At 39.9% G+C, this 22,688-nt stretch overlaps 1 protein-coding gene across 3 annotated transcripts in view; it reads left to right on the top strand.

Annotated features, from left to right (window-relative positions):
• The window catches only part of furina (furin (paired basic amino acid cleaving enzyme) a), a 79,876-nt gene that overhangs the window by 47,708 nt on the left and 9,480 nt on the right, over positions 1 to 22,688 (top strand). For all 3 annotated transcript variants that reach the window (XM_023297734.3, XM_023297735.3, XM_023297736.3), the window contains exons 5-12: positions 3,059 to 3,187; positions 3,443 to 3,519; positions 9,671 to 9,759; positions 15,584 to 15,756; positions 17,049 to 17,261; positions 18,995 to 19,095; positions 20,205 to 20,308; positions 21,059 to 21,176. In XM_023297734.3, coding sequence (XP_023153502.1) covers positions 3,059 to 3,187; positions 3,443 to 3,519; positions 9,671 to 9,759; positions 15,584 to 15,756; positions 17,049 to 17,261; positions 18,995 to 19,095; positions 20,205 to 20,308; positions 21,059 to 21,176 — 1,004 coding nt within the window. The remainder of the gene's footprint in view (positions 1 to 3,058; positions 3,188 to 3,442; positions 3,520 to 9,670; positions 9,760 to 15,583; positions 15,757 to 17,048; positions 17,262 to 18,994; positions 19,096 to 20,204; positions 20,309 to 21,058; positions 21,177 to 22,688) is intronic.

Below are 22,688 nucleotides of genomic sequence, written 5' to 3'. Positions count from 1 at the left end.
TTATTCGCTCAAAGTCAATACCGGTAATTAAATTTGAGGCTGTGATGTTTCCTCTGAGTCAAAAGACAAGCCTGTATGAATCCAATATACCATCTTTGTGCGGAATGCTGTTGTCTGTCTTGTTTGCAGAACAAGGAGCTCAAGTCTGAGTGACTGTATCTAAAGTATTCTGCTTTAACAATGGCACACTTACATACAGGGAGCACCTCTGGATTCTGAATGGTGTGCTTTAAGAAACTGATGGTTTGCTTGAGTCCATAAATTGAACAGCAACACAAAGAGAGAGCACAGAGAGAGAGTGAGAAAAAGACGGACGTGATTCATCTCCGAATGCTCTTATTTTTACTTGATTGATTTTCACATTTGACTTGAGGAATGTCACTGATATATTGGCCTGTTAAAAGCAGCAGTAACAACTCCTGAGATTTTCTGTTCAGCTTCACTCTTCCTTCAATTACTGTGAGGTTGCTTCAGGCAGAAGAAGATTCATGGTGATGCAAAAGAGACTTGCATCACCAGTAGTTCAAAATGCCTGTGCTTTAACAGATTCTGTTCCCTGGTGTCAGAGTAGTTAGTGGCACCTTGACAGAGTAAAAGCTTTTTGTCTGGTTGGATCAGTGTTGCTAAATGTAATAGATGCTGCTGTGTACACCATTTACACAAACTGCATCTGATAGCACCATATTTCTGTGACACATATGGATATGTATGTAACATTTAATAGCACATTTACTATCTGTTTGGGATGCAGCTAATTATTGTCATTCATTTGCCAATTATTTGATTGATTAATTAATCCTTTCAACCTTTGAATGTCAAAAAATAGTCAAAAATACTCATCATAATTTCCCAGAGCTGAAAGTAAATGTCTTCTTTTGTTCAGCAAATTGTCTGATACGCACTTCCAACCAATGCTGTGGTATACTCTTCTGGAGAACACTGTCTCTGCATTTAAGTTGTTTTTGAATTAGCAGCTTGCACCAGCCTTGTTGACTTGCTGCAAAAAAGTTGCTCTCATTACTGAAATACATTTGGTGTGTTTTAAATTAGAAGTAGCAGAGATATAGTGAAATTTGTCACCTAGCAATAATGTGCTTCTCCCCTTTCTCTGCACTAAATGGGTCTGAACCTCATTAAATCTAAACCTGACTGACCAGAGGAGAGTGTGGGTGGGTCTGTTGGCAGGGTATCCTTGATGGACAGATGCTAATAGTCAGCATCTGCTGTTACAATGAATATTTAATATTTTCCTGATATTTATCTAAATGATGAGACAGGTCTTTTCTTCATTGATAAATCATGGGCAAGTCCCACAGAGATCTGCAGCACAGGAATGCTGACATTAAGGAAGAAGGAAAAGGCCTTACTTGATGAGCAATATTCAAAATGAGACCTTGTACATGCCTCTCAGATTTATTATTCACTCTGTGTGTTAGCCACAAAGGCCTTTTGTAATCTTAATCAGCATTGCAGGTCTCAACTTTTAGCTTTAATAGATTTACTTCTCAGTGGTTTAAGCGTCAGTGACGTTTTAAGGTCAAAGAACAAATCCAATCCATTCTAATAGACTACACTTACAAATAGACCTGCGCAATTATGACAGAAGTGATAATCGTCATTATTTATCATGATTATGCAGCAATTTCTGAGGCAATTTTTATAGTTTCCCCTCCAAATAAAAAGAGAACTGTTTTCATTTCCATGTTATGCTACATTCCTAATACCAAACAAGTATTTGCATTAAAATAAGACTTAAAATTAGGTGCAACTTTTAGAGGGAAAATATAAATACTGTTGGACCCTGAATGTTGGATATAATCATATCGATAAACACTATCCATCCATCCATCCACCATCTATACACCGCTTAATCCTCACTAGGGTCGCGGGGGGCTGGAGCCTATCCCAGCTGACTCAGGTGAAGGCAGGGGACACCCTAGACAGGTCGCCAGTCTGTCACAGGGCCACATATACAGACAAACAAGCACTCACACATTCACACCTACGGGCAATTTAGAATAATCAATTAACCTCAGCATATTTTTGGACTGTGGGAGGAAGCCGGAGTACCCGGAGAAAACCCACGCATGCACAGGGAGAACATGCAAACTCCATGCAGAAAGATCCTGGGAAAGCCGGGACGCGAACCAGGGATCTTCTCGCTGCAAGGCAAAAGTGCTAACCACTACGCCACTGAGCAGCCCGGTTGATAAACACTACAAGTTACTAATGTTCCCGAAACACCTCACATTCAGACTGTGTTAGAAGCTACCTAGGCGACTGTGCAGACAGAGTCTTCTAGTCTCCCCACTCGGTTGCTGCAGCATAATAGCTCAGACAGGTGTCACCAAAAATGTGTATGAAAAGAATGAAATAAGGCATTCAAATGCCAGATCTATCCAAGCTGACACCAGCGATTTCTGTGTGCTGTTTCTTCTATGAGCGGAGCCCGCATTTTAAACATCAATATTGAAGTCAGTCATATTCACTTAATTGCGGGAAGCCAATATCATGATATTTGATTAACTGTACAGCCCTACCCACGAGGGCCTGAAATCTAAGAGGAAAATGCAGTAAAAAGGTCCATCAGACACGTTCTATTTTAACGATACACTTTGATAAGAGGAGCTTTGAACTAGTTGAAAGTCAAACATCGCTTTTGACCAAAGGTCAAGTTGAATGTCAAAAGCCCATCAAAAAGCATACAGAATGATGATTACTGGGTGCCACCATCCACTCCATAATTGCTTTGCTTGTTATTAATAATAAATGTAATAAATTCAAGCTTGGTAGGGATGCTTTCAGAAAAGAAGTACTCTTATTAACCTTGCATTACTGTCTTCTCTTCACTTGGAAGGTTTTCACTATGAAAGAATGACTCAAATTCCATTAAGAGCACATTTTTCATGGATAAGTTCATCTAAACTTCAGTCCTTATCTATCTTTTAAAAGAAAGAAAAAGTACGTCAGATTTAGTTATCAGCGCATTTTTGGCACCACACAGATGTTTCTCAGATAATTATTTTCCATGTAATTTATTTGTGATCTCTTTCCTCAGTACAACAATAACCACCGAGACTTGAATGCCAAAGCTGCGTGGCAGTTGGGCTACACAGGTAAAGGTGTGGTGGTGTCCATCCTGGATGACGGGATAGAGAAGAACCATCCTGACCTGATGCAGAACTACGTGAGTATAAATCCTAAATGAGCTGAAACATTGTTTTCTATTGTTTTCTGTGGTGTTGCAGCCACAGTTGAGCAGAACAGATAGAGCAGATTTTAAATTGAAAATAATATCTTTTTCTGCTGAAATAGAACAACATTTTAGGAATCATTTCTGTGTAGACACATTCCGTTTTAAAGTTTTAGCATTTTATTTACAAAACTATTTGAATAGATAATAACAATAAACCAAGCTAACAGCTTATCTGTCTCTTCAAAGGACCCGGATGCCAGTTATGATGTGAATGACGGCGACCCGGATCCTCAGCCACGATACACGCAACTTAATGACAACAGGTAGAAGTCTACACTGATAACAATTTAATTTCCACTCCTCTCTGCTGTTTCAATAAATGCTGACTGTGGATGGAGGTCATTTCAGGACCAAACTGCACTGCTTCATTAATTTGTCCCTCTCGCTGTCTGGTAGCTGATTAATGACATGAGCAGACCTACAGCTGTTTCCCATCTATTGTTAAGTCTACGGGCACCAATTATGAGAACAAATTCAGTTAAAGGCCATAGCCTGTTGGGGCTGTTGTGCTCAAGATGCCTGACTTTTCTGCCATTTTTACTTTCCAGAAAGGAAAGTTACTTCCTAATATGAATCCAGCCCCTATCACACTCACATCACACAGTTTATTTGATTTGGCCTCTTAAACACACAGGTGCCTCCAGGACATTTCAGTGGCCTGGGTAAATAGAGTAAACCTACACTGGGATTAAGGTAGTGTGTGAAAAAAAACAGCTTTATTGCAGTGGCATCTGCAGATGGCATTAGGAGTTGTTTACCACCACAGTGATGTCTTACAGAGAATTGATTGAATTAAGTTCATCAGCATTAATGAAATGGCAAATCTCTTGGCTCTGGAGTGCCCCTGCTTGTCTCCCTTCATTCTCAGTGCCTGTCTACTGTCTGAATTTAATTTCTGATTTGCTGTAATCTGCCGTTTGTGGGCCACTGGCCTGAGAGGCTTTTTTAACTTGAGGCTCACCATAATTACTGGTAATAGGCGGAGAAGATTATAGTTAGGGATGGATGAATATCAAACATCCCTATCTGAGAGAGAGGCCTGGGGCGGACACCATAACTGTTGAGGCCAGAGGGATACAGTGAAGGTTAAAGAATAGCCCAAACATACTGTAACTATGCAAATGCTGTATCAACATCTTAAAGGCTTTGTCAAACATATAGAGTGGAGGCTGATTGTAGGAGCTCTGTAACTGTATTCATACTAAAAATAGAGTTTGCTTGGCTGGGGCAAAACCACACACACAGTCATCAGTAAAAGTTTTGGAAACAGTGCAAACAATATGCTGTTGCTTTCTAATTCAGTCCAGTTGAGTGTATTTTTTTGGGCTTGTGAGCGACTGCCAGGGAATGTTTTCACCACCATCAACAAAACCCGAAATGGTGGAATTTCTTGTGGAAGAATGTGGGAGAACATCCCTCCAGTGCTGCTCCTCACATCCAAAATCTATGCCAAGGCATGCTTAAGCTCTTCTAGCAGCTCATAGTGGCCCAGAGCCCAGCTAAGACACTTAACTATTGATGTTTCCTTCGTTTTGGCTGCGCCTCTTTCCAACCCTCGCTCACCTCAGCCCTTATCTCTTGCCACCCAGCTTTCTGTGTCTTTTTTGTGGCTGGACCTATTGAGAGGGAGAATATTTGTGTGTCTGTGTGTGTGTGTGAGAGAGTGTTCATCTGTTTCCATTGCTTTGCAGTGGGGCTAGTGCAGATGCATGTGTAAACAACCTGTGGGCGGGCATGAAACTGCGTAAGGTTGTGTTAGACTGTAAGTGTCTGTTCCCTGCAGAAAAAGCCCAACTCTGTTCACCTCCATAAGGCTGTCTTTCTTTCCCAGCATACGGGCCGCAGTGAGGACCATTCACCCTTATGTTTATCTAAAACAGCATGTGATCTAGATGTTTCTCTTTCCAGGGTTTTCTCTGACTCGTATCAGGCCGCTTTCCAAATGTGCGTTTTCTGGATTCAACCAGGCTAAACTGGCACCGTCCTTTGCAGAAATACTATGTTCATTTTCTCCTGACTTAGTGCAGGGCTTGATATCCTAATTTGACCTAAGGTAGTCACAATCACTCTATTCACCAGGTGCAATAAATATGTAAAATTCAACAAATAAGATAAAATTGTTTACCAGTAGAGTAGGAGCACAGACCAGCTACAGATTGAATTCTGAAAAATTCAATACACTGCAATGGATAAAACAGTACTGCAAACAGCAAGCTGATTAATACTTTAGCCGACCTTACATTAATCTCTCTCCAGACATTTACTTCATATTCCTCTCTTTACTGAGCTCTGTAAACATCACTAGACCTTTTGTCCTGTAGGCCAGCTCATTAGTAAACTGACAGAACCATTAACAGACCTAAGAGCAGAGCAAAACAGTTGTTCAGATTTACCTTTGTGGTTCAGTGCAGCCCAGAGACTAATGAACAGCAAATGTCACTATCCACAGCCTCGAGAACCTCAGTGATTTTTTTTTGGTAAAGTAATTAAGCTAATGCAAGATAAAAGAAAGAAAATAAATCAACGAATGATGGTGTGTGCCAGAATAAGGGAGAGGAAAAGGACTTGAAATGAAAGTGATCAATGCCATGTTGATTGAGTAAATAAATATTTCAAAATATAACACACAATAGTAAACTTAATTAACTATACAGGGATGTTTGGTTGAACTTATTATGGAAGTTATGCAGAACTTGCACTCTTCAGTAATAATGCATGATTTTTGCTCTTTATCTTATTTTGTAGTTTGTCACTATTTGTATGTATCATTAACTGTAGAAGCAGATTTAGAACTTGTAAAGTATTGCCTATCACATGTAGGCATTGGACCCTGGAGGATTTTTATGTTTATGCAGCACAAGAAAACCTGCTGCGTCTGAGGCAGATCTTTATATAATAAGACCAAAAAAAAAATGCTTATGTACCATTTTCTTTTTCTTAATGTTCTGTTTCTTCAGCACAAGTTTGGGTGAATGGTTTTCCTATCTCTGCTCCATTTCCACACACAGTTTGGATACATCTGCATGACAATAGCATGTCTCTTTAGCAAATCTCCAGAGAGGCACTTTAGGTTTTGTACAATGATGATGGTTCTGCCTGCTGTGGGTATGAATACTGATCACGTTTTTGGCCTCGGGCCTGCAGCCAAGTGTAGTTGCTGTAACCTGAGTTAGTCTCTGTGCCTAGAGTCTGCCATGGGGCTCGTTCTTGCTGTAATCGGAACAAGACTTTGCTCAAATTGCTCTTTGTTCACTCTAATTTCCTATTATCACCATTACTGCATTAAGCAAGAATCTTGCGTTATTGCACCAGGTATCAGATTCAAAAGAAGTGTTGAAGTTTCTGAGAAGAAGATTCTTCTCTTTTTCCAGAAAATAAGTGAATCTTCAATCAGGATTCTGCTGCGAATGACAAGTGAAGACATGAGAGGGTTTTAAAACGAAAGCACATGTGTTTTCATGCTTTAAATGCTGTCATTTTAAGATGAAATCTGATGCTGTAAGCAGTGTATGTATGTACCCTCCGGTCAGATGCTGTGCGAAATATTTGTAATGTGGGAGGTACCCACACTAATTGACTGTTGCTTCACTGAGAGTTGTTTTGGTCTGCTGGAAGCTCATCTAAATTTGACTGGTGGGACATTAATTGCCCTGAAGTGCTGCATGTCTAGACACGAGTGTATGAGGAAAACAGTTGATGTGATGACATATGCGATAATTTACCAGCTCTTTTACAGGGCTGTTTTATTTCTATACCATTATCAACTTCCTTAAACCTTTGCATATGTATGTATAAATCTTTAGAACAATCTTTGAAAGGGCTTTCTACAAAAGTCTCCTAATTATGTCTAACAAAAACAAAATATATTGCGATATGAAGATAAACAAAACAAGCTCTATGAAATGCTTTTCTGTCAAGCTGGTTTTAGTTGGTTTAGAAAGTTGTTGAACAGTCAGTGAATATTAGATTTGTAGCACTATAATATAGATCATGAATGTTTTCAAGAAGTGGGTCTAGTTGAGATTTAAAACTATTTTGTTTAGTAACTGAGAGTCTGTCATTGTGTCAAAGGATCCGGCAGGTATTAGCAGCAGTGATAATGAATCTCTGCACCTTGTTATCACCTGATTAACAATGCTGCACTTGGTGTGACAGACAAGTCTTTGTGTTGGAGTTGTTTTATTCTAGGACTTCATTTGATGATCTACTGCACTGCGCTGTCACCTTTTTAGCTTCCTTTCTAAACCCCAAGACTCTGGTTCAATCTTGGTTATGTTTCATGTGATGTCAGACTTGTCAGGGCCTCAAAACAGTAGAAATGAGGGCAGTCAGCAAGCCAGCATTCATTCCTTCAGTCTAGTCTTGCTCTCATTGTCAGAGGACTGGTAGCCCCCTGAGGCTAATCCTCATGACTGATCATCTTGTTGACAGACTCACAGAATCATAGTTTCTAATAAGTTATTCTGCATTTTGGGGTTTGGGCTGTAAATTATTTGCTATATTATTAAAACCATTATTCAGTCTTGTAAGATTTGGCCTTTAAAGTAATTTTATGGTACAAAAGTTGTTGATTGGTAGATGATACTTGAAAAATGCCTTTCTAGCGATTCTTGTCAATCATATTTACACAGGGAGCCAGCTGCTTTCACAAGCAGACTTTGCGCAAAGTGTTTGACCCTCAGATGCACCCTTGTTCACATTCTTACGGACCTTAACTATGAGTGGAAGCTGTTAAAGGATATTTTATTTTATCCAATATATCACTCCCAGGAAAATCACTCCCAAAACCTGATTATGCAAGTAGCTCTTGCATAATCGGGTTCAGAAACCAAGGGCTTCACCTCTGTAACTGCATTTGCATCCTGCGAATCACTCTTCCATGTAAGTGACTGTAATGAATGCATCAGAGGGAGATTTGGAAAAATTTCAGGTGAACACCGGAGGGATGAGACTGTACACGCCCGATATCTCATCTCAGACACCTGAGCTGCTCCTTATCAGCAACCGCATCACAAACACGGATGCTGTAGGACGTACGGCTCCAAAGTCAACAGACCAACACTTCCAGGAATATTGTGATAAAAGTTCTGTGGAAAATCCTCCAGATGACATTTGTGTGTGAGTTTACTTTTGTGTCTGTGAATATGTTTTTATTATCCAGCAGTCAGTTTCCTCTTAGCACGCTGTAGCCAGGCCTCTGTCTCCATCTAACTGACATCCTGCTTCACATTAGAAACGCAGTGCTGGAGCTGACAGTGGCGCTGAAGTTAACCTTTACCCTCTCAACTCATTATGGTGTCTAAAGAGAACTCTGGGGGCTCACAACTGAATTACAACACTCTGACCTTCTGTCATTAAACCCGTTTCTTTAATGAAACCTGAAGTATTAGTAATGATTTGAATTAACGGTATCAAGTGAGTTGGGCTACAGCTTTTGTGACCTCTAAGCTCTCTTGTGAACAGTCCAAAGTGCACTTTGGGTATCATTATCCGTGTGATTAAGAATGTATTTAATACTCATTCATAACTAGTAAATGCACTTTTGGCACGCTACCATCAGACTAAATATCCTGACATCAGATGTTGTCCATTTCATCATTGGATTTTCAGTGCTGATATGGTGTTTGATTATTTGTTTTTTGGTTTGGCTGGTTACCCTGAATGCCTTAATGGAAGCCCGTTTGCCTTGATAGTTCTTTCAGTATTGAGCATCTCCTGTTCAAGTTGTTTACTGATGTAGCACAGCATTGCCCTGGATTCAGCCTTCCATATCATGGTGCCATCTCTCCTGGATTGCGCCATGGTTTGGAAAGCATTAATGGTTTGAAAGGCATTAGGAGTGCGTATCCATCTAGCAGGCGAGGGGAATTCACCTGACTGGAATGTGATCATCAGCCACTCAGTCGCAGATTTTTGGATTTCTACACTGCGCTGCCTGGAGCTAAGTCTTAATGCAGAGATTCAGGCTTAATGAAAGGCACATTGTGAAAATGGTAAATCTAATTCACAGCGTCTTCCCATGTGTGTTCTCTGTGTGTCACCTTATTTCTCTTTTCACTTGAACTTATTTAAGCTGTAGCCACACCAAGGTTACTGTGCTACAAGGCCATAGATAATGCACAGTAGTCTCTGCTCATGGACTGAATTTTTAAATACATTTTTTTCGCTATAAATGAGAGTTCATATTTGTTTAAAGGAGTCAGCGCCAAGAATCTGTATCCTTGAGTTTGTTTTGTCTCAGTCTGCAGCTTGACCACTGTACAGAATGGAGCACATTATTTCACAGGGAGCCGTCGTTAAACATGTACACTACCTGCAGGAATGTAAATATGTGAATTGCTGTATCATTAAATAAATGACACTTACAAGGATAAATAGATTCCCTCTCACTTTCTCATTTTTCCTCCTTTCCAGGCATGGAACACGATGTGCAGGAGAAGTGGCAGCAGTAGCCAACAATGGGATCTGTGGAGTCGGTGTGGCCTACAATGCAAAGATTGGAGGTACATTGTGGATGATGGATTTGATTTCACAGAGGCAAACTTCAGTTTCATCTCTTTTTTTTTTCTTTTGCTTTTGACATCAGAATAGGTGAAATAGTTGTTCTGCAGCGTCTGTGTTATTTTCAGTCCATTTCCCAGTCACAGCATGCCACTGAATCTTTTTGAGCATCACCACAGTTGTTATGTGGATTGTCAGTGCGCTGTGAGGATTTCGGTTTTGCATGGAGTATCAGTACTGAAATGTAGTTCCTGAAATGGCACAATGCTGTCACTTTTATTGAATCTGCATTACCTTAATGTGAAGCTTTGTGTTCTGAGTTTGTCAACAAGTGAAGCAAAAGCGACTGATGTAACTCACTTCAGATGTTCGCTCCCTTTTTCTACTCTGTGGACAGACCATTAAAAATGCCTCTGAGCACACAACCGCCACTAACAGCAACCACAAAAATCATCAGATTTGAATTAACACCTCTGTGACATTGTGTCAGCAAAAACTCAACATCACAACCGTCATAAGTACAGGGTTTATAGCAGAGCTGTTGTTCTGGATTGCCTTAATTTGCACATGTACCTAAGAACCTGCTAACTCAATACATTTACAGACATCTGGTTGTGCTGGTGGTGTTTTTAGAGAAACCAGTGAAAGAAATTAAGGCAGCTCCCATACTTTGAACTGTTTACTGCACACTTAAAAAATGCTGTCTGTACAGTTTGTTGAAGGCCAACCGGCTGCTATAAGACTTGTTTGAAGCCACGTCACACACTGGCCGAGGACACGTTTTGAACTGTCGACACTCTGCTATGCTGTCGATCCCCCCGCTGCTTTTGAGTGACGCAACTGCAGCTTGAACAAGTCCTGTGTGTATTAAACGTACCTAATTGTGCCCCTCTGGCCAAGAAATTTCATCACCCAGTGTTTGTCACCACCGTTACGTGCTCACAGCGTGTTGCCGTGTTTCATATTCCTCCGTTTCATTTAGTAATTCCAATGAAATAAAGACTAAATAAACAATTCTGCCTCTTTGCTTTTAGTTTCTGGGTTTCCTAGTTGCTCTTACTTTCTCTCAGTGTTTTTCCACCCCCATTTTAATCTAGAAAGCAAATTACTAAATACTTAATTTATGTGGTAGGTTTGGCTGAAACAAGTCAGTTGACAAAATTAACCAGCAACTGTTTTGATATTCATTATTCATTATGATGTAAAATTAAACTTTTATTTCTTTTCTTTATTTTTTTTTCTTTGTTGCGCATTTCTCTTGAAACTCTTTACTGTTTCCCAGACTGAATTTTCTAGGCATATGAGTAATCAATTAACCAACAAACATTAAATATCAGAATGACTGATAGTGAAGGTAGTAGTTGCACTGGTAATGTTGTGCTACAGGGGATTGTTTTTCACAAGCCTGTGTAATTTCAGACTGACTTACTGTATACTTCTGCTGTACAACCTTGTTACCAAACATTTTTTTTTTCCTGTCAGAATGCAGTTATGGTGTCATGGTTTAAATATACTCATCAAATTGGACATTGACTTAGATGAAAAATCCTACAGTGGTCTTCGGGTTAGAGTTCAATTGTTCTTCCACCATTAATGGTGCTGTTGACACATCATAACAGTTTAGTTTGTGTATGTCGGAGGCACAAAAGCACAGCAGCATCTGCCGATTTATGAGACGGTACAATAGCGGCGAGCGTCGCAAATTGTGAAATATTTATCTGTTTGTTCTAAAAAGGATTTTGTGCCCCGATGGGTTGTTTTGCTTCTGTCTTCAGGGAGTGAACAGTTTCTATAGTTTTAGTTCCTATTCTTCAAAAGAAGCTTGATAGTAAAAACAACAAAGTTGACTTGTAAACAGTTTTGATTATTTCATGATGTGTTTCCCACAGTGTGATTCTAAAGTCCTGGCTGCAATAAATTAGCTGTTTGGAAATAAAGTTACTTGTTATGGTACCACTGGCACATGTACATAGTACATGCGCATGTGGGTTTTGTATTGGTGATTGTTCCTTTCCTGTGCTGAGGATGTGTTGTACAGTCTGATGGGGTTCTGCTGACTTATGCATGGAGCATAACGATGTGTAGTCTTTTAACTGTCGAAGCTCACTTATCTCTGTGCATGCTAAATCTCATTACCTCTCTGCTTATCTCAATAGTCGTCTGTCTACTTCCAGCTGTGATAAAGTTTTAAAGTCAGTCAAATAGTGCCATAACTGTAGTCTTTATCTTCATCGTCCCAGATGGCAAGTGTAAATACACCACATTGCATTCAGTTTTTCTGACACAACAAGTTGTCTTTCATGTTAGGTGGAGCAGGAAGCTGACTGGTGTTATGAAAAGTCCCCCCCTGTTCCTGTATGCACACTTGAGGCTCTTTTCCATCAACATAACCAGAAACTAGAACTGAACTTCAGAAACAACACAAAATCCACCAATTCAAAGAAACACCCTCTGTGTGGTCCAAAGTTATGTTTTGTGGCAGTGCTAGCTACAAAAATGTTTGAAGATAAACGTTCCATTTAGAATCCAGCCTTTCACTGCCAGGTGTAGGGTTCAAGTATGAAATTTTACTTGGTATAAGGTGCACAGACTTGCCAAACATTCAGTGAATGCTGCACTGATGTACACACAGCACAGGCTTCACAAAAGAATCCAGATCGTGCAAATCTTCGGGTGGCTCTAAACAGCTGGAAGCCTGACAGATCGTGCTCTCCCAGATATAGAAACAAAATGCAGGAACCAAAATGGTTATTCTGAAAGCATCTGGGCAGGCTATTAATTTTTCCAGTCAAGTAGCATAAACTTTGAGTGCAGACAGAGCAGAGCAAAAGCTTTTGTGACTCCTCTGTACAAGATCACCTGCCCTCGTGCCACCTGCAGAGCTGTAGCTCATTATTCAGCCAGGAGACTCTTCTGTGAAGTGTCTCCATGGTAGTTCCAAAAAAAGAATGAAATCTTCCAATATTCATAAGTTTGTCTGGGGAAAAAAATAACCCCCGTGTTTAACTGTAAAAAAAAAAAATTGTTTCAACAAAAGTGCAAATGAAATAGTTTGTTGCAGTTGTTGTTTTAGTGCTGCTATCCCTGAGGGTCGCCACCTCAAACTGTCTGAATCTTGGTTTTACTTTCTAACTCCCACGGCTGCTCTTTGTTTCAGCCAACTTGCGGCACATATTTAAAAGAACAGTTCAACATTTTGGGAAAACATGTTTTTAAGCTTTCATGTACCGATAGACATTGGGTGTGAAGATCAATACACTTTCATGTCTGTTCATTAAATATTAAAGTACAAATTCATATCAAAAAGCAGATAGTTGTTTTTACTCACCCTTTTTGTATGAATTGAGCAAGATATGATTTATTTAGTAAACTTTAGAGGTGTTGGTAAGCTAACATTTTTCATCTGCTTCCAGTTATTGCCTTAAGCTGTCTGTTGCCTGTTTAAGCACAATCAAACAATCCATGTAAAATATCTTATGAAAGGGCTGCAACAAACAAACAACGAATCTTCTTTGTTTTAGCGTTTGTTCAAAATGGCTGAAATCACTTGATGCTGATAGTATTGTTCTATGCATGTATGCAGAAACTAGACTGAACATTGATTTACTATTGAGCTTATTCTGTGGTTTTCGGGATAGATGATATTTTGGACATTCAGTGGAGATACTTGAGTCTCCTCAGTGCATCACATGTTCCTCTCGCACAAATGCAGGCTGCCATGGAAACACAAGCAGCTCAGTGGCTGCTTTTAGAGAACTTCAAAGAGCCAGTGCTTGGTTACTTTAACCCACATAGAGCAGCATGGAGTAACTTGACCTGCAATGTATCAAAGGGGGGAAATTAGTTTGTTTTTAAAGTGTCTTTGATTTTTCACCGCTCTCTCTGTGGAGGAACGTTACTGAGACAGAGAAAGAGTTCTGTTGAAAGAAAACCTTCTGAACTTGAAGCAGAAATAATTGGTTAGGACAAGCATGCCAATCTCTGTGTACCTACACTGCATTGTTTTGTGTATGTGTTTATGTTTTATCTCTAACACAGTACTTATCTGCTGTCGCTTTTAATTTACCCTATAAATGAGTTGAAACTTGCCATTAGACACTGGCTGTGTTGTTCACATCTCTTTAAATAAGAGCAAGTCTCATCAAATTTACACTTAGACACCCACACTAATTTCACCCAGCCATGTAGGGAAAAACAACTAATATTTTCTTTCATCTGTTTATCTGAGTTTTTAGTCTCAGAAGTTTGCTTCATACTTGAGGAGGTAGTTCACCCATAATGCAATTGATCTCAATCCATTTCTTTCTTTTTTTTTTAAACTAGCTCCAAAGAAAATCAATAGAGATGGTGTTTGATTTACATGGTGGGGCCCGTAATAACATCACTGTGGATGTGCGGAGAACGAACACGGGCAGAATACGCTGCACCACTGAATGAGCTTTGCAAATACACATGAACATTGAACTGCATTGCAAACTAATGTGTGAATATGAAATCATACACCACAGCAGTAGTTCTTTGTCCCTCCACACCTTGCTGAGCACGCTGCTGGGTGAAGCTCCAGAGCTACAACACCATGAGGTGCAGCTGAGCTGCCGACTGGAACAATAGGAATCAGCAAGATTGGCACCTGCAGTACTTTGCATCTTTCAGTGTAGTCTGTTTTTTGGATACAAAAAAACAATTTAGCATTGCAGTCTGACAATGCTGCAATCATAATATACATTTAAAAAATCTAAATTGTTGCATCAGATCCAGAAATGTATTTTTTATTTGATCTATTCTTCTTTCTTGACAAAACAGTGCAACCCAGCTGCCGATAGTTTGGTTGGAGATTCGGGTGTGTTATGCTAATAGTGGCTAATGTAGCCTTGAGCAGTTTGCCTCAAGCAGGGAAGACGAACGAGCTGTACTGGTCTGGTAAACTCCACACTCCCAGTTGTTTTTATTTTAAAATCTACAGTCACTTATCCTTGTCTGGAGTCACAAAAAACTTCATGCAAGTTGTTTTTTACATATACAGTGATAAATATTGATGTTGCTGTACATCCACAAGGATACTGCTCACTAAAATGTAAATAATTTCAGTACATAGTTAAATTAAGCCTCAGACTGAAGCAGGTCTTTTCTTCTTCAGCATATCAAACACAGATTTGTGTGATATGTCCTTAATGTGCAGAAAACATGAGCAGAAATCTGGCTGAAACAAATATGAGTTATTACAGTCCAGAAGTTTCTAAATTATTTGCAATTCCTTGATTTGACATTAATGAGAATACATGCCACATGCACATTTGAAGAGGTTACTACTCTAAGTAATAGACAGAAAGAACAGAAGAGTAAATCATGTCTATATGTGTGACTCAGTAGGGATAATATGAAATATGAGAGGTGATCCACAGGAGAATTAATGTGAAGCAACATAAAATGCCTGAGAGGCTGAAGGCATTATTTTTGATTATATTATAAATTGTCATCTGATTACAGAGCTAAGTAAAGATGAAGTGAATAAAAACCATTTCCACCATGAGTTGATGCAGAAAATGAACAAATTGGTGCATTAACAAACAACCAAAATACAAGACAAAGTGTTTGATGCTCAAACTTTCCTTGGGGTTGGAGTTCAAATAAAATCCACGCTCATGCCAACTTTAGCACCGCATTTCGTTTTGCATAGAAAATCTTCCTCAACTTTTTAGTATTTCAGTGAAGAATTTTAATATAATGCATGCTTTTTGTTCCAACTACAACAGCTTCCTTGTTCCAGTAAATAATTCTGTAGAAATACTAAGAAAATGTGGCTGTTTTGTCATCTGTGTGCTGCAGGTGTGCGCATGCTGGACGGTGAGGTGACCGACATGGTGGAGGCCCAGTCTCTCAGCCTGAATCCCCAACACATCGACATCTACAGCGCCAGTTGGGGTCCCGAGGACGACGGCAAAACTGTCGACGGACCTGCCAAGCTCGCCAAAGAAGCCTTCCTGCGTGGAGTTACAGAGGTGTGTGTATGAGTGTTTGTGTGAGTCGGAAATTATTTACTGCCTTTGTGTTGCTTCCTTTCAGCAGTCAGTAATTGAACTGTTCAAGCATGAGAGGACACAAGCGGGAAGAACAAAGCGTTTTTTGACCCTGACAATTATGAATGGAAAGGAATGTCCTCTGAAGGACACGAGGGAGGAAATCTTGGAAAGTGAATGGAAGCAGCAGTGACAGAAATTATACTTTTTTTTTTTAAAAAGATAGTCATTGTTGGTTGAAGGGCACTTTAAAACTGCTAGCTCATCCTTCATCTTGCAGCTCTTTGAGTCAGTCCGCATGAGCCTTCTTCAAGTGTGAATTAAGTGTTTGGAGGGGAAAAAAAATCAAGGTTGTTTCTAAAAGTTCAAATTAAACAGTTACTGGAGCTTCAAATTACTCGACAAGCATTTCTAATCAAAAGCCTCCAAACGCGTGCCTATCTATATGCATGTGCATGCAGAGAGATTTTATGAGGGTAATTTTGAAAACTAGTCTGTCAGCATCTAACAACAAGACAATCTGAATATTAACCAAGAAGCGAGCACACTGTCTTGTCATCAGTCCTGTTGTTGATAACAGCACTTGTTTTAATGCATGTGGCGCGCTGGGGCTGTGTCAGATATTTGAAATGAACAAGTGAACAGATTAATGAGCATACAGATCACACCCCAAACTCTCACATCTGCTCTCCATGAATAAACACATCCATCCCACTAACACTGACTCTTGTTACGGAGCAGTAGGATTCCAGGCATGTGCCATAAAGCTGATTGGTACCACTGACACTGACTACTAAGATAATTGCCACAGTGACAGCGCTGTCAGATGGTGGTGTGGGTGGTGCATTGCTAGAATTGATCAATGCTGAGAGAGAGAGAGAGAGACAGTGCCACTCAATACAATAAAGCGGCTCTTAGATGAAAATTATTGCACTTCAAAGGCTGAGAGGTTGGATGATTTATTACAATGAGCTGTTGTCATATAGAGGCTTTTTGTATTGCATTGCTGTCATGCGATATTTAGCTCTGTGTAATTTACTGAGTGACCACCCCGGCCTCTGTGATGTATGCTGGCTTCTAATGGACCCTTTTTGAAATGAGCCCTGAAATGAATTTGCCCTCCTATAATTGGGATTCCTATTGAAGACTGAATAAGATTTTGTTCTTTTTCTGGGCAGCGGTGGTCTGAGGCACAAATGAATGAAAGGAAATGTGGTTGCGTTTTTTTTTTTTTTTTCTCTTCTGTTTGTCTAAATGTACCACACGTTCTCCAGGGTCGTGGCGGTTTGGGCTCCATCTTTGTGTGGGCTTCTGGGAACGGTGGAAGGGAGAAGGACAGCTGTAACTGCGACGGATACACCAACAGCATCTACACCCTGTCCATCAGCAGCTCCACGCAAAACGGCAACGTCCCCTGGTACAGCGAGGCGTGCTCCTCCACCCTCGCCACCACCTACAGCTCGGGAAACCTCAACGAGAAACAGATAGTGAGTGTCCTCTCCCCTCATGCAAAGCTTTGGCTATCACACTGAGTTCCTGCCTTCATGTCTGTGGTGAACTCAGGAGACTATTTATTTCCAAAGTGATATTTAGTCGACACACAGTCTGTTTGAATGTAGCTGCTGAAAATTCTAACCCAAAGGTATTAATCCAGTCGGCAAATTAAATGGTTTTTTCTTCTGTAGCAGTGTTGTAAAATTAAATAGGCCCACTGCAAATTCCCAGAGCTTAACATGATGTCTGAAATGACCAATGTGCTTAAAAAAAACAAGGTGATTAATTTGTGCTCAAAATAGTTGAATTTTTATCTCAACAGACAAAGTGATTAACAGAGTAATTGTTTCAGTTCTGTACATACAGTGCATTAAGCATCTGTAGTTTCTAGTTTTATTAAACTTGATGTCTCAATCCCAGCAAGACTCCTCCAGCCTTTGCTCCTTTTCTTCCTTCTTCTTCTGCATTCATTCAGTCTTGGGCCATTAAAATGATTATGAATAGTGAACGGCTGAAACTCCAGCTGGCAATCTGTTGCTGCTTAACATTCTTGTCACAAACCCTAAATCTCTCTCTCGTACACACACACATTTACGCGCGCACACACATTTTCTTTGTCTAGCAGCCAGACCAACTGGACGGACAGCTTATGACATCCGCATGACATGTGGCTGGTCCCTTAATGCTTCAGTGATGTACTCATTTAATTGTGCTGTCACTCATGGACCCCAGAATGAAGACCTGGAGCAGAAGCGAGAAGATGGGACCTGTGGGGTTATGATTCTGCATAGTCCCACAGGTCCTATGTGGGATTTTTTTTAATTATTTTTTTTTTAATCACACGTTCTTTCAATTCAGAGTAAGAAGGATATGCTCCTGAAGCTCCTGAATGCATAATAACCATTAAAGTCATTCTGCCAAAGCATTTATTATTCTGTGTAGCAGTTTAAAGATCCGTTTCTGTGAGCACTTTCAGCAGCTTTGTGATCGTAGCTACTTTTCTATCAGTCTTATTCAGTAACAGACTGATCTCACCTTAGGATTATACAGTGGGTGACTGGGGGGCTTTTCACAAGGCAGTGGTTTGTAACCTTTATCCTTCAAGTGATGGGTTTTGCTGAGGACAAATACTCGGGTTCTGCACCAGCATGCTTTGTATTCATGCAGCTACAGAAATTCCCACCTGGGAGCTGCCCAGTACAACCACAGCCCTCAGCTGAGGGTCACTGAGGAGATCTCTGCTGGAGCAGTTCATCTATAAAGAGACTCACTCAAGAGAAGGAAGGCATTCGTTACACGATTTACCCAGTTTGATTTTCCAGTTGATGACTTTTGCCTCTCAAGTTTCTGCTTCCTCACCCGTCAGCCTCTTTCTGCCTTCCATAAATACATGTGGGATAATAAATGAAGTGGTGATGGAGAATAAATGTTAGTAGCTTAATAGAGGAAAATCCCAAGTTTTCAGGTTACAAGAGTGTAAAATTCTTATGACTTCATTTTAAATGAGTTCTAGTAAAAGGTTAGGGTTTGTGATTCTTTGTGGGGGGATGACCAAAGGTAAAAAGCTGAATTAGAAAAGAATTAGGTATGTTTTTGTTTTCTCCCTGACAACAGCAAGTGAAATGCAAGCACTGTGAGTGTGTTTATTGCCTTGAGAATAATGGGAGAATGATATATTAAAGCAAGAATTCTGCTAGAGATAAGCCTACTGTGTTCATCTTCATAGGTGACTACAGACCTCAAATCAAAATGCACAGACTCCCACACAGGCACCTCAGCTTCCGCCCCGCTGGCTGCTGGGATCATCGCTCTCGCCCTCGAGGCTAAGTAAGTGCTTATCACTATTTTTCTGAGTCTGACTAAGCTTTGCAATTCTCTTCAACTGTATATCCTCACTCAACATGCTCAATCTCTTTATTTTCCTTACTCCTGTTGATAACTCTTATCGATTTTCTGGAGAAAATTTGATTATTTTGAGAATCTGTGGGTGCACCAAAATATACAGAATGCCAGAGTAATGTGAGTTATTGCCCTGCTGTTATCAGTTTTTAGTTTCTTGTTGTTAAAAGTTTCCCAACAGGAAATTCTTCATTTGAAAAATGTGTATTTTAAAATGTTATACTTTTTTGGTGCGCAGACTTGTCAAAACCCAAATTAATAATCTCACAGTCTTGTACTAAATCAAGCTTTAACTGTTAAGTGCTGCGTGTTTACGCATTAATTCTACTTGATTATTCCATTTTATGAACGACTTTTTAACCCCTCTGTCACAGTTTGCAAATGTGCATTTGCAAATAGCACAGTTTGGATGTGAGTGGTAATCATTCGTGTCTAGTCACACGGCACTAATGGGGAGACAAACACGAATGTTATGTCCTGAAAATGAGTAATTAGTCTTGTGGCAGAACAGAGTGAGTCGACAGGAACAGACTGCAATTAAAAAATGAATTTTATAAGAAACCGAGTAAGGATACTAAGTAAAATGCCTTCTTTTTCTCAATACACAAAAGGATTTATGAATTTGAAGTCTGTGTGTAGTTCATCACAGCAGAGAGGCAAACCAAACTTTGACCTCATGTAGTCCCTTTTTATGCCTGATCTGCTCCAGAGTGGATGCCTGCAGGAAGAATTATAGCAACGCTACTTTGTCAGGATTTCTCTTTACAAGACATTTTGCCAAAGGGCAGAAATTGAGTTCAAATGTATGTTGACTGAGGATTTAATGTAATTCCAGAAAGAATGTGACTGGTACTTCATTGTGTTCTGTATGTAATCAGCTGTCCACCTGCAGGTTAAGACTGTATGATGTATTGTCAGAGGCATCTCTTTGATCTGTTTCAACTTGAACTTTAAGCCAGAGCCTTACCATGTGTGTCACCGTCTCTCTTTCTTTATGTGGCTACGTCTGTACGTGCTTGCATATACACTCATTCCAGTAAAAACCTGACCTGGAGGGACATGCAGCATCTGGTTGTGCGAACGTCTCACCCTGCCCACCTGCTCACCAATGACTGGAGAACCAATGGTGTTGGCCGCAAAGGTACAGCAACTCTACTCAAGTTATCTTTTGTCCTCTTCAGATGCCGTTTAAGCTCTGTAGCGCTTCATCGGGCAAGTGATCATATCTGGTAACTTTTGCACACATTGAATATGGCGTTGCTCCCACCTCTCAGAGAGGTCGAGAAGCATGTTGTTTTCACCCAGCCAATCAGCCACCATCACTTACAGCACACTACATCATGGCATTTGACCAATCAGCAGAGACCTGGAACATATGAAACTTTGTCTTTTCTTCAAAGTTGGAAAAAAACGGACTTGGGGCTCGGTCCTCTTCCATATTTGTGGTCGAAACGTCAAAACTAACCATGGTTAACTGACGAAACTCTATGGTTGAGTAGTTGTGTTAAGTGATGATATATATATTTCTTGGAAACTTTTTTTTACCACTAATGGGCAAGGAACCATATATGGTAACTTCATTGACTTTGAATTTCAACATGACAATTAAAAATTTTGAAAAATGTCACATAAGTAAAGTCTTATGTCCTTCAATAACACTCTAGGGTTGAAATTTTGAATTTCAAAATATTTCAGTGAGTGCCCTTAATATATTATACATCATTTAAACTAAACAGTTGTCTGAAATTCAACACATCAAAACTGAACAGAGGTTGAGTGATACACAAAGTGTCGCTTGTTTCTAAAGTTGGAACTGGAAGAGAGAGGATGCTGTTCTCAGCAGGCTAACTTTCATGTTTCCATTTCCTCTTTTCTCTCTTGGTTTCTGCAGTTAGCCATTCATATGGATATGGTCTGCTTGATGCCAGTGCAATTGTGTCACTGGCAAAGACGTGGACCAGTGTGGGGACACAGAGAAAATGTGTCATCACCATGGTCAGCGAGCCAAGGTTAGTGCTCTGCACTCACACACGTACATCAGCTCACTGAATTTATCTTAACACCGTGATTACAAGTGTCTACGCATATTACAGCTGTCACTTAACAAGTATCTACTTCAAACTAATTAGAACTAGCAAGTAATTTGTTTGATTTGCTTTCAATTCCACCCACGTAGCTTAATCCCAAACTAATTCACTTGTGACTCTGGAGGAAGGCAATGTGGTGGATTATAGGAAATATAAGGTATATTTTTGGAGATGGCCACTTGTATGTAAAAATGCACAAACTGTTTATCAGCATCTCCATCTTGGCAGTGCCTGATTCTGCTGTGAATGGAGGTTAGGTGGGCCATGACTATGTCTCTGTGGTGTGGACTGTCTGGTGATTGTACTGACTAGTCACTCAAAACATCTTTAATTATTTATTCTCAATGTATTCCATTTCAAATATATTATTTTTTCCTTTTTTTGCTACCACATGGCTGCTGCTAGTATTGTACAATTGTCTGTGTTCAACTGCTCTATGTGCCTTTGAGCTGCAGTCAGGTTACAAACAAAGCTTTTTAATTCAATTATGGACAGTTTTAAGCCTCTATACAATCTAAACAGGTGAGTTGGATAAAAATTCTAAATGAATAAACTTCAAACTAAATATGTAAAATGAACAAACCAAAACTGTTCTTTGTACCAGGCTTTAAACATGCTTAATTTTTTTCTGTAAATTTGGGTATTTTAACATGAGGGTCGATTGTTAACTCTCTTTTGGAGGAAGCCTCAAGTGGCCATTCGAGGAACTGCGATTTTGGATGTTTCTGCATTGGCTTCATCTTTCCAGCCCTGGAGGTTCCTGCTTGAACTAAACCCATACTAGGCACAAAAAGTCAGGATACCTCCTCTAGGCAAGAAAAAAATGCCTTGCTCACATTAACAAAATCTGCTACCAACCACTTAACATTAGCCTAAAATTGATAAAATGTGAAAATGATACAGTAACAGTCACGGACACTTTGACAAGAAACAGCACATTGAATATGCCACAACTACGTTGTTTTTGTTTGTTGTTGCATTGTTGTTTGACACAAACTCAAGCTATAATTAAGTAACATGATGAGATGCTAGATAGCGAGTGAAAAGAGGCATTGACATTAAACTGGTCCATAACAACACGTAGGTGTAGGCGCTGCTCGTGGATGACTGAGCTGTCATGCTTTGCTGCAGTAACACATTATGTCTTCATCTTCAGCTTGGCTCTGGGCGCCTGTTGAAACGCCTGCAGTACATGCGTATGTGTGTCTGTGTGTGTGTCTATGTGTGCACTGAAGCAGGCTCTCAGCTCTGATTGAGATGAAACGTTTAAAACAGAAGGAATAATTTGTCAATTCAAGGGTTCCTTTGGTTGTTGTGACTCAGTATTCCTCCTCAGCCATTTTATTCCTTCTTTTCCTGGTGTCACAGTCTAAACTCAGTCAGACATCTCTTCTTCATTATGCGCTCCCTGTCACTTCTCTCGCCGGGTTTGAA

This window comes from Amphiprion ocellaris, chromosome 1 (genome assembly GCF_022539595.1).
Source record: "Amphiprion ocellaris isolate individual 3 ecotype Okinawa chromosome 1, ASM2253959v1, whole genome shotgun sequence".
Classification (NCBI taxonomy): Eukaryota; Metazoa; Chordata; class Actinopteri; family Pomacentridae; genus Amphiprion; species Amphiprion ocellaris.
The sequence above is the reverse complement of the archived record's forward strand: the minus strand, read 5'-3'. Positions and strand labels throughout refer to the sequence as shown.